This window comes from Mirounga leonina, unplaced genomic scaffold (genome assembly GCF_011800145.1).
Source record: "Mirounga leonina isolate KUSES-001 unplaced genomic scaffold, KU_Mleo_1.0 Mir_173, whole genome shotgun sequence".
In the NCBI taxonomy this organism is placed as follows: Eukaryota; Metazoa; Chordata; class Mammalia; order Carnivora; family Phocidae; genus Mirounga; species Mirounga leonina.
The window spans coordinates 56,277,264-56,289,897 of record NW_023270447.1 but is presented as its reverse complement, the minus strand read 5'-3'; the positions used below and the strand labels follow the sequence as shown (position 1 = coordinate 56,289,897).

The 12,634-nt window shown below is 47.4% G+C and overlaps 1 protein-coding gene across 1 annotated transcript in view; it reads right to left on the bottom strand.

Annotated features, from left to right (window-relative positions):
- BEND5 (BEN domain containing 5) overlaps positions 1-12,634 on the bottom strand; it is a 237,321-nt gene that overhangs the window by 114,543 nt on the left and 110,144 nt on the right. The window contains exon 4 of the mRNA XM_035018600.1: positions 6,014-6,103. Coding sequence (XP_034874491.1) covers positions 6,014-6,103 — 90 coding nt within the window. The remainder of the gene's footprint in view (positions 1-6,013; positions 6,104-12,634) is intronic.

Genomic DNA, 12,634 nt, shown 5'->3' with positions numbered 1-12,634 from the left:
TGTCTACCATCCCCAAGAGCATCACCATTCTTCGCTGAAATTACACAGTCCTGGGGAAAGCTGATCCCCAAATGATGGAGGGAGTTTCGGGTCCCTGGCAGAATGGGACCTCAAAATGGGAAGTAAGTTCAGTTACAGAGAAGTCGGGAAAGTTACATTTCCTGTGCCCCGGGGGTTTGGGGATTGGAGCTTGCATCTGCTGTTCAAGTCTTTCTTTCCCTCCAGACCGTGAGCTCCAGGAAGGCAAGGACAGGTCTACCTCTTGGCCACTATCTTGCCAGCGTGTAGCTCAGCGCCGGGCTCAGGGAACGTCCTCAGTAGATATGTGTGACATGAATGGATAAAGACTGACCCGTGATGTGCACTGTATGTTCTCTAGCTGGGTTGACGTGTAGTTCTCTTGGCTCCATGTACAGGTAGAAGAACAAAGGGTGCTGACATCATTTGCTGAAGGTCTCACAGGGGCCCAGGTGGGATTCTGATCCGGTTCTACTGGCTTCAAAGTGGTGCCCTTTCCATTAAGGCAATATGGAAGAGTCAGGAGTCTATTTGCATGTGATTTGTAGAATGATTTGCATATATGCCTGCAGGATTTTCTCTCTAGAGAGTTCTGTGTAAGGTTTATTGTTGTTGCCTCTAAGAGGCAATATGTTGCAGTGGGAGGAGCTCAGGCTTCAAGTGAGACAGTTGGGGGTCTCTGCGGGACCCAGAGTGTGGGTCACATGAGAGCAGCCACTCCAGGCCTTCCCCTGACCAGGCCCCTGTCTGCCCTGAGCTGAGTCCAAGGGCCTCCAATTATGGAGTCACAGGGAGTCCGGCCCTGAAGAACCTGAGGCTCACAGTCTTGGTTCTTACCCTGCCACCCCCAACCCTGCCCATTTCACAGATGAAAGAAGCTCAGAGAAGTGAAAAGCCCATGACCCCTCACCCCCACCCCAGTGGGTCTGGTTTTGCACTTATAATGTGAGGCTGTAAGGGACAGAGAGAGAGAGAAAGAGAGAGAGAGAGAGAGAGAGAGAGAGGAGAAGAGGGAGACTAGGGGAGGGATAGAGGGGGGAGGAAGACAGTGGGGGAGGGGAGGGAGAAAGGATCAAAGGTCACCACTTCACCGTAGGAACCATTAGGTTGTGCTTGGTTGTGCTTGGTCCTGGTGGCTGTGAGTGCATGGGGTGTGTATGTGTGTGTGTAGGCGTGTGTGTCTCTCCCCTCTCCTCGTCTTATCGCCCCAGGGTAACCCCGAGGAGTGAGCTCCATAGTCTGAGCCCTGGAGGGTTCCGTGGCCCGTGGCACAAGGCTCACTTAATCCTCATAGCATCCCTCTGAGGACCATATTGCTGCCCCCATTTTGCAGGTAAAGAAACAGAGGCTCCAAGAGGTGGGAACTTGCCGAAGGTTGAGGCCAGCAGGTGGAGGTGGTAGGACTCACACTCAGGCCTGCCCAAGTCCAAGGCCTTGGCTCTGCCCACTTTCCCATGCTGCCCTCCAAAGGGTGGCGGGCCTCGCCCACACCGGCGTGCATAAATTCGGGTTTGATTGATTCAATTATGAAGGCTCCTCAGAGGACAAGTGTTCTGCCAATGGCACTTTTCGGTGAAAGTTGCCCCAACAACCCCAGGAAGCTTCAGGGAAAGAACATTCACTCGACCAGAAATCAGACACTTGAGGTCTAGTCCTGGGCAAACCACTGACTTACAATCCGGTCTTCCTGGTGCAGAAATGAGGAGGGCTCCGCTAACAGCTCCCTCAGGAAAATAGTAAGGAAGGAGGTGGGCGGGGGCACACAGCACAGAAGCTACACACCTGGGTTCGGGTGCCCCGCGGGGGTCAGAGGAACCACACCAGGCGCCTGCAAGGTGCTCCATAGTGACCCTTCTTTAGTGCTTATTGCCGTATTCCAGACACCGTCCTAAATGTTTTATGGCTATGAACTCATTAATCTTTACAACGACCCTATGATGCAGGCTTCCTATTGTTATTTCCCTTCCAAGATAAAGGAACTGAGGCACAGAGAGGCTATGGAACGTCCCCAGGGTCATACTGTCCTACATGGAACAGCTGGGATCCAATGCCAGGCAGGCTAACCCCAGAGACCACGCTGACACACACTCTGCTACAGGGTGGTTCCCGAGTTCCTTGGACCTTTCATGTCACAGCTGGAGAATGAGGATAGTTTGGCCTCACAGAGGCCATGAGTGGCGTTGGGGGCAGCCGCGGGGTAACTTGAGTCAGCCATCCAACTGCCAAGTGGAGCCCTGAGGAGATCGAAGCCTTGCCACCTTTACTGCCACCCCTCCAGAGTTCTGTGACAACACGGTTTCGCTCTGCTCCCAGCAGCAGGTGCACCAGCAGCTCGGCTGTGAGGACTGTGCTCCCAGCCAGATGGGGAGGACCAGGCCCCACATGTCTGCTCCCCGCTCAAGGTCACTGAGCCGGTGAATGTGGAAGAAGCATTAACTGAGCTGAAGGTATCTCAGCCCAGGCCTTGGACTCTGCTGCTGTCCCCAGCATAACATGGGCCGGGGAAGGGATCCAGCCGAGCCCTGTGGGGCTGTGGTCTGGCCTGTCTCCTGGGGGCCAAGAGACCCTTGGGAAAGACCATGCCTCAGTCTCTCATTGGCAAAGTGGGGGAATGATGGTGTCTTAAGCTGCCTCAAGAAAGGACAAATTGTGTCTCCAGGGACAGTTACAGAGATAGGGAAGGAGGAAGACCAGGACTGAAGAGATGGGGCCCAGGCCCCATCCGCCATGAACTCCCTGTGTGATCCTGAGTAAGCTACTTCACTTCCCTGAGCCTCCCCATTCTCGCCTGGGAATGCACAGCAACTGTTGTGGGGTGCCCAGAGTGCACCAAGCTTGGCCCTCTAGCACTTCCCATCCCTGAGTGAGGCAAAAGAGCATGTACAGGCTTGGGAGACCCAGACTCAAAGTCCCCTTCTGCTGTTTACTGGCTGTGTGACCTTAAGTCTCCTATTTTTGAGCTCAGATTTAGAATCTCAGAACCAAAGCGGCCATTCGTCCCTCATAATAGCCCAAGGGGATGAACAAGATAATCCCCATTTTCCAGATGTAGAAAATGACAAAGATCCAGCCCTAGGCCTCAAATAGCTCATGGTTTAAAGGGAAGAAACAAATATAAATCAAATGTGTAACAAATCAGCGTGATAAAGATGACCAGCGGGTAACCACAATGCAGGAACAAAGCAGAGGCTGAAGAGCGTGGGACGGGGGCGCACAGGGGGTGCTTGAAATGAACAGTGGGAGATAGGAGGTGTTTGCCAAGTGGCAAGGCGTGGGCAGAGGAGCAGCAGATGCAAAGGCCCAGTGGTGGGAAGAAGGTGGTCCATTCAGGGTTAAGTTGTATGGGGCGGAGATATAATGAGGCTTGGGCCAGGGAACCTGGCAAGAGCCAGATGGTGGAGGGTTGTGAATGTCATGGCAAGGAGTTAGAGTTTATATTGAGAAGGTAGAGGGAAGGCATTAAAAGGCCCTGCCTAGGAGTAAACACTGATGGAAATCCTGCGGGACAGCACGGAGTCTACCAACTCGGCACAATCCAGATTCCTTTTTGGCAAAGCAGGCTCAACAGAGAAACACCCGAGCTGAACTCAACTTTTCTAGGTCTCAGGCCTTGTCTGTAATGTGGGATGGTGACCCTGCCCTCTGTCTGCTGCCCACGGAGGAGGTGGGCCTGGGAGTTTGGGCTCCCAGAGCTGCAAGTTTTGACAGTAAGGCTACTGTCTTTTTACAAACAAGGACAAAAGAGTTGCATCCGATCAGCTGGGGGAACAGGTCTGCTGCCAAGTTTAGTAACTGACAGATGGCTGCAAGTAGAGGGGTTGGTAAAACCAGGAGGGACCTGGGAGAGGTTACTGCAAGGACAGTGCTGGGAGGAAAGAGGATGGAAGTGAGAAGGCCAAGGAGTGAGCTGGGGTGACTGCAGCCGGGAGTTGAGACACCCAGCCTCTTCAGAGTGCTCAGCTTTGGGCAGTCCTTACTGTCCCTGAAACCCAGGCTCCTGGCCTGAAAGAAGGGGGGAGGCAGTCCTGTGTAATCACAGCGCTGTATGAATACGAATGGGAAAAGAAGACTCACATCTATTTGCAATAGTGCCTTAGCGTTTACAAAGCAGGTTACCTGCAGCATCTTTTCAGAGCTCTGTGGGGGAAGGGGGCAAGGTCTGTTGTGGGTGACGGCGGAGTGCCCGGCACAGGACTGGGTGGGTGTTTGCATGCATCTTGCACCAGCTTCACGGCAGCCTTTGGAAATAGGTATTGATATCCCAATTTATTTTACATTGAAGGAAACTGAAATCACACTGCTAGGAAGTAGCAGAGCCAACCTTTGACCCCAAGACAGCCTGATGGCAAAACTCCAGATACTTCCACAGCAGTCCGCTGTCTCCCTCAAGTTATATCATTTCTATGGGTTTTTTTTAATATTCCTTTGACCTGAAGGACATTTTGAGACTAAAAGGAGATAAATTACTTAACTTCACCAAACTTACATAACCATATGTAAGAATAGAGTTGATATTAATTCCTATGACATAGAAAAATTAATATAATTAAAATAAATTACATTAATGAAAATAAATAATAAAAATAAAATAAAATATGTAAAGTGCTTAGAACCATGCTTGGCGAATAGGTAGTATCACATTTTAGATATGATATACCCACTAGATAGGTAAAAATGCAAGCGTATTGGTGAGAATTTGGGACAGTAGAACGCTCCTGCATTGCTGGTGGTGGTATAAAGGTCTCAGAGAGGAACTTGGAGATATCTAGTAAAGTTGAGGATGCATATATCCCGTGACCTGTCAACAGCCTTCCGTGGCTATATACCTGGAAAAGCATTTGCACGTAGGCACAAGGCAACATACATACGGACATCTGTATTAGCATTGTTTGTAAGAAAAAACACTGGCAACAACTGAATTGTCCAGGAGAACAGACAGGTGAGCCGAGGCACCCAACGGATATGGGATACAACACCTGGTGAAAACAAGTGAACTACAGCCACACTCACTACCACGGATATTGGGGGAAAACAAGGGCCAAGGTACACAGAGTGATACGGTTTTTCAACTTTATAAAAAGTTCAAAAACATGTGAAACGAAAGCCTACACTGTTTAGGAATGTTTATGTGAATAGTAAAACTATTGGGAAAGGTGACAAAATACAAACTTATAGCTATCTGTGGGAGAAGGAGGGTAGAAGGGAGGACAAAGGATTTAAAAGGAATAGATAATATCCTGCTTCTGAAGCTGGTGAGTACCCGGGCATTCATTAAATTATGATTTATATATTATTCATTGAATATACTTATATGGCTCTCTAATTAAATATATATATGTATGCATGTATATATATTGTTGACTAAATATATATTTTATGTGGACTAAATATTTAATAATAAATGAAAATGCAATTATAAAGATGTATATTTGAGATGAAAAATTATGTCTTATTTACCTCTGGTTGTCTGATGCAAAGCATGTTTCCTTGCTCATAGGGGGTATTTGTAAAGTTGTTTATTAAGTGAATGACTGAATAAATGAGTGAATAGATACCTTCTAATCCTTATCTCCCCACTTTACTGCACTCCTACCAACATACATATTGGCCTGGGGCTGGATTTCTTACTTTTGTAAACTCCTGGAGACAAGAAAAACCAGGCTAGGGAGTGTAGATGATGCCATATGGCTTATCCTCCGACATGACACATATGAGAGAACTCCGTTCAGCCCTACCCATCCATCCATCCATCCATCCATCCATCCATCCATCCATCCATCCATCCATCTATTCATTCTTCCACTAATACATGTAGTTAGTAAACATTTATTGAAAGAAATACTAATGGAGATCGGTGTAACCTCTTTAGAAATGAAGTAAATTCGCATCCGAGATAATGACTCTGCCTGTGACCACACTGTCCCAGAGGCCATGACGGTGCCCCAGTTGGATGTGGGGGGAAGGTACAGGATGCCCATAAGATTTTGCAACTCACCTTGGCACACAAATGAAGAGGGTGTTTCCCCTGGGTGGACTCGTCCTGTGATGAATACTACCTTCTGCTCTGCTCCTTCCCGAAGGTTGTCTGTAAAAGAAAATGGAAGGAGGTTGTTCAGGAGGGCAGGGAAAGCTGAGACTGGGAGTTGGTATGTGGGATAGAGGGACAGGGAAGGGACTGGGTGCTTTACATTCATTTCTTAAATCAATGGGTTAGAATCATTAAGGCCCAGCCATTGGTGACTAATGAAATTATGTCCCTGACTACCCAATATTAAAAGACTACATTCCTATTGATACAATTGATCATGTTAATATTACAATCATCTGAAGACATCCTGTGAGTGAAGCCAAATCCCAGACTCACTGATTGTGACCCTAGGCAAGTTGTGTATGCTTTCTGAGTTTTGATTTGCTAATCTATACACATGGAGAGTATTAGTGATGAAACAAGCTTACACATTGCCTAGTACACAGTAAACACAGTAAATAATGGAGTAAAGAAAGTAGCTGTTTCTATTAGTCATAGTAGCACTGCCATTTAATTAGGGCCTTTTGTGTCAGGCACATTCTATACATTACTTAGAGTTCTACAGAAATGTGCGCAGTTAATATTCCTTTTATAGAGGCAGAAACTGATGCTCAGAGGGGTTACATAACTTGTCACACAGCTAACAGGTGTGGGTCGAGCTGAGATTAGAACTCAAGCCCTTGTTTGACCTTGATGAAGTAACAGGGACCAGATTTCTCTTTCAACTTAAGCCAACTAAAAAATCGGACAAACAGACAAAACAACTGTTTTCAGACAAGAGGCAGTGCAAGACTAATACATGGAAAAAGTATGCCCTCTGATTGCCCTGGCTCTTTGCCTGGAGGCCCATTCCATATCGCAGAGTACTAACCACTATACGATCACGGCCTGGAGGCCCATTCCAGACCAAAGAGCGGAGAGGGGTATCCTGAGCAGACCATGGAAATCTCACTGAGATTAAACTTCAGAGAGTCTGAAGCAGGTGGTAGCTGGGGGGAAACTGCACATTCCGGAGAAGACAGAGGTCTGTGGAAAAAGAATCCCAGAAATCTGTCAAGGAGTCCTCAAGTGTGTTTGTGGGTCCCAAGATATGCATGCAGAGGGTGAATCTCACAATGTGGTGTGAAAATGACCAGGGGGCTGTGAACCACATGGCTGTCAGGGCTCACACAGGGCTAAGAGTCATTTGAATTCCCACCACCAAAGCGTTAGTCCTCACTGATCACTCAGGGCATTCAGGAGAGAACCTAGAAGGGCCATGTCTTGGTGGTGGGGCTAAACTACTCTAGACTCATTCTAACAAAATTTTAAAATCACAAAAGTTTCAAACTGGACAGAAGAAACTTAACTGCCTGCCATTTAAAGTGCAACTCTCTTTAAGGAAAGATAACAAAATCCAGACACTCAACAATGTACAAATTCACAATCTCCAGCATCCAATAAGAATCATTAGACATGGGGCACCTGGGTGGCTCAGTCGTTAAGCGGCTGCCTTCGGCTCAGGTCATGATCCCAGAGTCCTGGGATCGAGCCCCGCATCGGGCTCCCTGCTCAGCAGGAAGCCTGCTTCTCCCTCTCCCACTCCCTCTGCTTGTGTTCCCTCTCTCGCTGTGTCTCTCTGTCAAATAAATAAAATCTTTAAAAAAAAAAAAATTTAGGAAAAAAAAAATCATTAGACATGCAAAGAAGTAGGAAAATATGATCCAAAATCATAGCCCGAGCTCTTGCTACTTCTACAGAAATCTCATTCGTATAATAAAGTTTAGCTATTGTGCAAAGAGATTATTAGACAAAAGCAGTGGCTAAGAGTGACATTCCCAGAAGGAAGGGGCAGGAGGGTACCTAGTCCCTGGCAGAGGAAGGCCAGATCGACGCAGAACAGAACCATGACTGGAAGGAATTTCATAAATCAACATTGAGAGAAGTTGGGTTAAGGAATAATACCATCTATGTTGGAGGATGATCTGGAGGGAGAGGGGAAGTAGAAATAATTAACAGGCTTTTTACTTCTGAAATGATAGGGACAGGTTATTTTGAATGTAGTTTATGATCTCAACAGTCGCACCAATGTCAGAGACTAAAATAAAAAACATATATATATGTATTAACTTTATTAAGCCTGATTCTAATGGCTTGGGACTTGCTTGGTCTATTGGGGTGACTGTTACTGAGGTTACTGCTTCCCTAATACTAGGCATCTGAGAGGCAGCAAGAAATACAGTGGAGCCAGAATTCATTCCTTCCCCCCCCCCCCCTTAATACATTCTTGAGGACTCACCCTGTGCTCAGCTCTGTGCTAGGCACCTTTAGGAACAAAGGGAGAGAGAAGTTTATGGTTTAAAAGAGGAGTTAGACACCTGAATATTTCCTAGGCTGAATAAAAGCTCCTCCAGGAAGAAGCTACGATTTTCATGGTTATTTTTAACACCATTCCCAGGACCCTGTGTGGGATAGCACTCAGGAATTGGCTATCGAATTAAAAATACTCATATAGATCATGGCTTATCTTAATCTTCATCATACCTCTGTGGACAGTATTAACCCCATTTTATAGGTGAAGGGACTGAGGTTCACAAAAGAAAGGGACATACATGTCCAAGGTCACCTGTCTCCCTGCCTAGGACCCTCTCACTAGTATTTCTCCTCCTGGATCGACTAGCAACAATATCCGATCCTGAGTCCGCTGCATTTCTACCTACAACGTGTATGAGAGAGATTGGTTCCATCCCCTTTTGCTGGTAGAAGTTGAGCTACTGCCTTTGTATTTATATTGTTTTTTCACTTACAAAACAAAAAATGAAATGCCACCAAGCCCTTTAAAAAAAACACTAACACTGACCCCATCTATCCCAGCAGTCCAGAAATGATAAATAGCATTACCAAGGCCCTCGGTGAACGCTAACTTTATGGATGTCTCCCCTGACCTGGTATCAACTCAATTGCATTCAGCATTTCTGCTGACCACAGAGAAATGCAAAATGGGCATTTTATTTGCACACTAATTTTACTGAGCCCCTGCGTCTTCATAAAATGATAACATGGGGCTAATAAAAATCAAGCATCTCGGGTGTTAATATAAGCAAATGTTGATGCAGGCAGGTAACAAATTGCTTTGTCATTTTGGAGGCCGTAAAAGAGCATTATAATCATCTTTAGGCAAAATGGATGGGTCGCCTTTGCTTAGCTTTTAGCTTTCATTTGCAAAATCAATTTAAGGTAATGTAGCAGCTCTGAGGTGGTGTGACATGGGACACCCCTCCACCCCCCCGCCCCGTCACCAAATCTCCAGACTCGTGCAAAGCCAATTAAACATATTCTTGGAGGAGGCAGCAGGGATGACGGAGGAAGTATGCTTGAACAAAGCCAGGGTGGAAAGCAGCTGAACAATGAGACCAAGAACAACCCTGTAAGGGGTGATGAAACTGAAAGTTCATTGAGGGTGACACGCTCCAGTATACAAGGGCACACTCGTGGGGAACCTGATAGCCACACCAGACCCTTACTTGACAGAAGGTGTTTGAAGCCAAATGTCCTTTGTGTAGCATCCCAACACACACACACACACACCTTTGCCATTATATCCCTCTATCATCCGCTATTTCCTTATTTATAAAATATTAATTGAACACCTATTGGGTAGCCTGGAGCTATCCACTATTACCTTCATTTTACAGAAAACCAAGGCCAAGAGACATTAAGTGACTCGTCTTAGTTCTCACAGCCCAGGACTGGCAGAGCGAGGCCCCACCCAGGCAGTCTGACTCCACCTGTGTCCCTAAATCCCATGCTACTCTGCTGCTTGTGAAGGACAATAATAGTAACCAGTTATGATAGCAACCAAGTAATATTTATTCAGCACTTACTCTGTGCCAGGCACTTTACATGTATGACCTTATTTCATTTTCATAGCGACCCAATGAAACATCTACTATTCCTACCCCTATCTCATAGATTAGGAAATTGAGATCTAGAAAGGTGAATAACTCACCTACACCTGCATAAGTGGTGCATGTGGGGGCCAGGATGAAACCCCAGGTCTTTATGAATCTCAAATATATGCTCTTCACACCTCTTGGAGATTAAATAGGGCCCATGGGTGGTTTTTAAAATATACCCAGAAATTCTTCGTGAATCTCTTCCCTTCGAGAGGTGGAGATGAACCCCCTTTCCCTTCAGTGTGGGCTGGACAGACAGGCTTGCTCTAGCAAATAGCATACGGGGGGTGGGTGAAGGCATGTCACTCTTTTGAGATTGGGCTACAAAAAGACTATGGCTTTCATCTTGGGTGATGACTCGCTCTCCTTCATTGCTCACACTGAGGAATCCGGCTGCCATGATGTAACACTCAGGTAGCCTGTGGAGCCCTCACCTGTCTGGGGAGGAGCCGAAGTACCCAGGAACAGAGGCCAGCCAAAACCATTTGAGCAAGCTTGGAAGGGTATCCTCCAGTCCCAGGTGACCACAGCCCTGGCCACCAGCTTCCTCCAACCTCCTGAGTCAGAGCTGTCCTGTATAGCTGCTCCTGCCCTCCTGGCCAACAGAAACTGGGAGATGATAAGTTGTTGTTCTAAGACGCTGAATTCTAGAGGAAGTTGTCAGGCAGCAATTGACTAAATAATTCTCCTGGAGATGGCCAAAGAAACCTTGCATCTTATCTATTGATGCCCAGCCTGAGTAAGACCAGAGCCGTAACCCTGGTGTCAACATGGAAGGAGAGCCTTAATGAATCAGATCAGTCATCAGCGGATCTGTGGCTGGTGGAGGCACTAGAAGATGCCAAGAGGCCCCACAGAGCACTAGCTGAGCCCTCTGAGGACAAAAGTCTCCCAGAAGTTCACATGGTCAGTTTGGTATCCCTTATCTTCCCTGACAGTAATTCTGACAGTAACTTGTCCTAGGGAGTGAGCTGTTCTGTGGAGGAGGAAGGGGTGGTGAGCTGGGAGGGGAATGTGGAATGTTACAACAGGAAAAGGATTTTTTTTCCTCCCCAGATCTAAGCCTTGGTCATTTTATTGACTTCATGATCCCTGAAGGCCATCATTAAGGCAAGAAAAGACCTTCCTACTGGTTTCCAAACCAGACCAGTTGCCTTGTTTTCTCGAATACTCCAGGGCCCAAACGGGTCCACACTACCACGAAGCTGGAGAAAAAGACATCCTGGCAGCAGTACCAGCATGGTGAGCTGGCATCTGCCTGTGGGTCCACTCAGGACAAGAAGGGTCCTGTCCTTGATCTCCCCGTGCCGGCACCATCCTTGACCATCCGTCCACCCTGCCAAAGCCATCTTCCTAAAGCTCAAATGGGAGCCACCACTCCCCCTGCCTGCAACCCTTCAGCAACTCTCTGCTGTCCTCGGGCAAGTCCAGCCTCCTCGGTGCGGCTCCCCTCGTCTCTAGGAGCTGCTGGTCGCTGCCCGCTCCAGCCCCTTCCCCAGCCCCAGGTTCAGCCACTCCTGGCAGCGTCATCAGCATGAAGGCTCTTCCACACCTCCACGCTTGGATACATGCTTTTCTCTCTGCCTGGAATGCCAGCCCCCATCTCAGCTGTCTGCCTTACTCCTACTCCACCTTTCAGACTCTGCTCAGATGTGCCTCCTCTGAGGAGGAAGACACAGAGCGATCATGGATCTTGGACTTGTTCTAGGCCACCCGTGGCGTTAATGTGCCAGATCTGATCTCCTCAGCACAATAGTTTTGACTTTCCCCTATAAAATATGGCATGTGGAAGGTAAGGTGAGGCTCTCATTCCGCAGTTGATACTGACTGTAAGGAGAGGACAGGAGCTGGGAATGACAGTGAGAACATGCTCAAGGAGCAGGATTTCTTGTACACACATTTATGAGAAAATGGTGTTTAGGAGGCATCGGCAGAGCTTTCTGGGAGAACCTGTGAATGCATCTGGGTAGAGAGGAGCCTTGATGAAGGGCAAAGGCATCCAGGGCTGACTCAGCCAAGCTGACTGAGGGTGAATCCCACAGGAGGGGAGGGCCGCATGAGGGACACTGAGAAAGACACTGGTCCTTGTGTTTCTTCTGTCCCCTGAGGGGGTCCAGGCCTGCTGCCTTCCCAGACAGATAGACCAGGGTTCCTATGAAGGCCCCACAGATTATGGTCCGTGAGGCCTCTGGGAAATTACTTACACATTCTGAGCCTCAGTTCCCTGTAAAATGAGACTAATAATCCCTAGCTCACAAGATAAACCTTAAGCAAGAGACTTTAAGTCCCTGCCCTATGGCTTTGTCTATAATACCAGGTCCCATTTATTGAGAGAAGAGCCACAGGAATAGGGTTGCTCAGCGCTGTGGCTATTTTCAGCAGGGTAACTGTTTGTGTGGGGCCCTGTGCTGTGCGCTATGCGATGTATCTCTGGTCCCTGACCACTAGACGCCAGGAGCACCCCTCTCCCAAGGTGTGACAATCAAAAATAGCTGTAGACCTCACTAAATACTCAACATCTCCTTGGAGGCAAAATTGCCCCTGGTTTGAATATTTTGTAAGCCTCTATAAGAATATTTTACTTTACTCAGACTGGCCTTGTCACCATCTTCCCAAGTAAACATTTAATCTCCTAGACTTTGTCTTTTCCCCA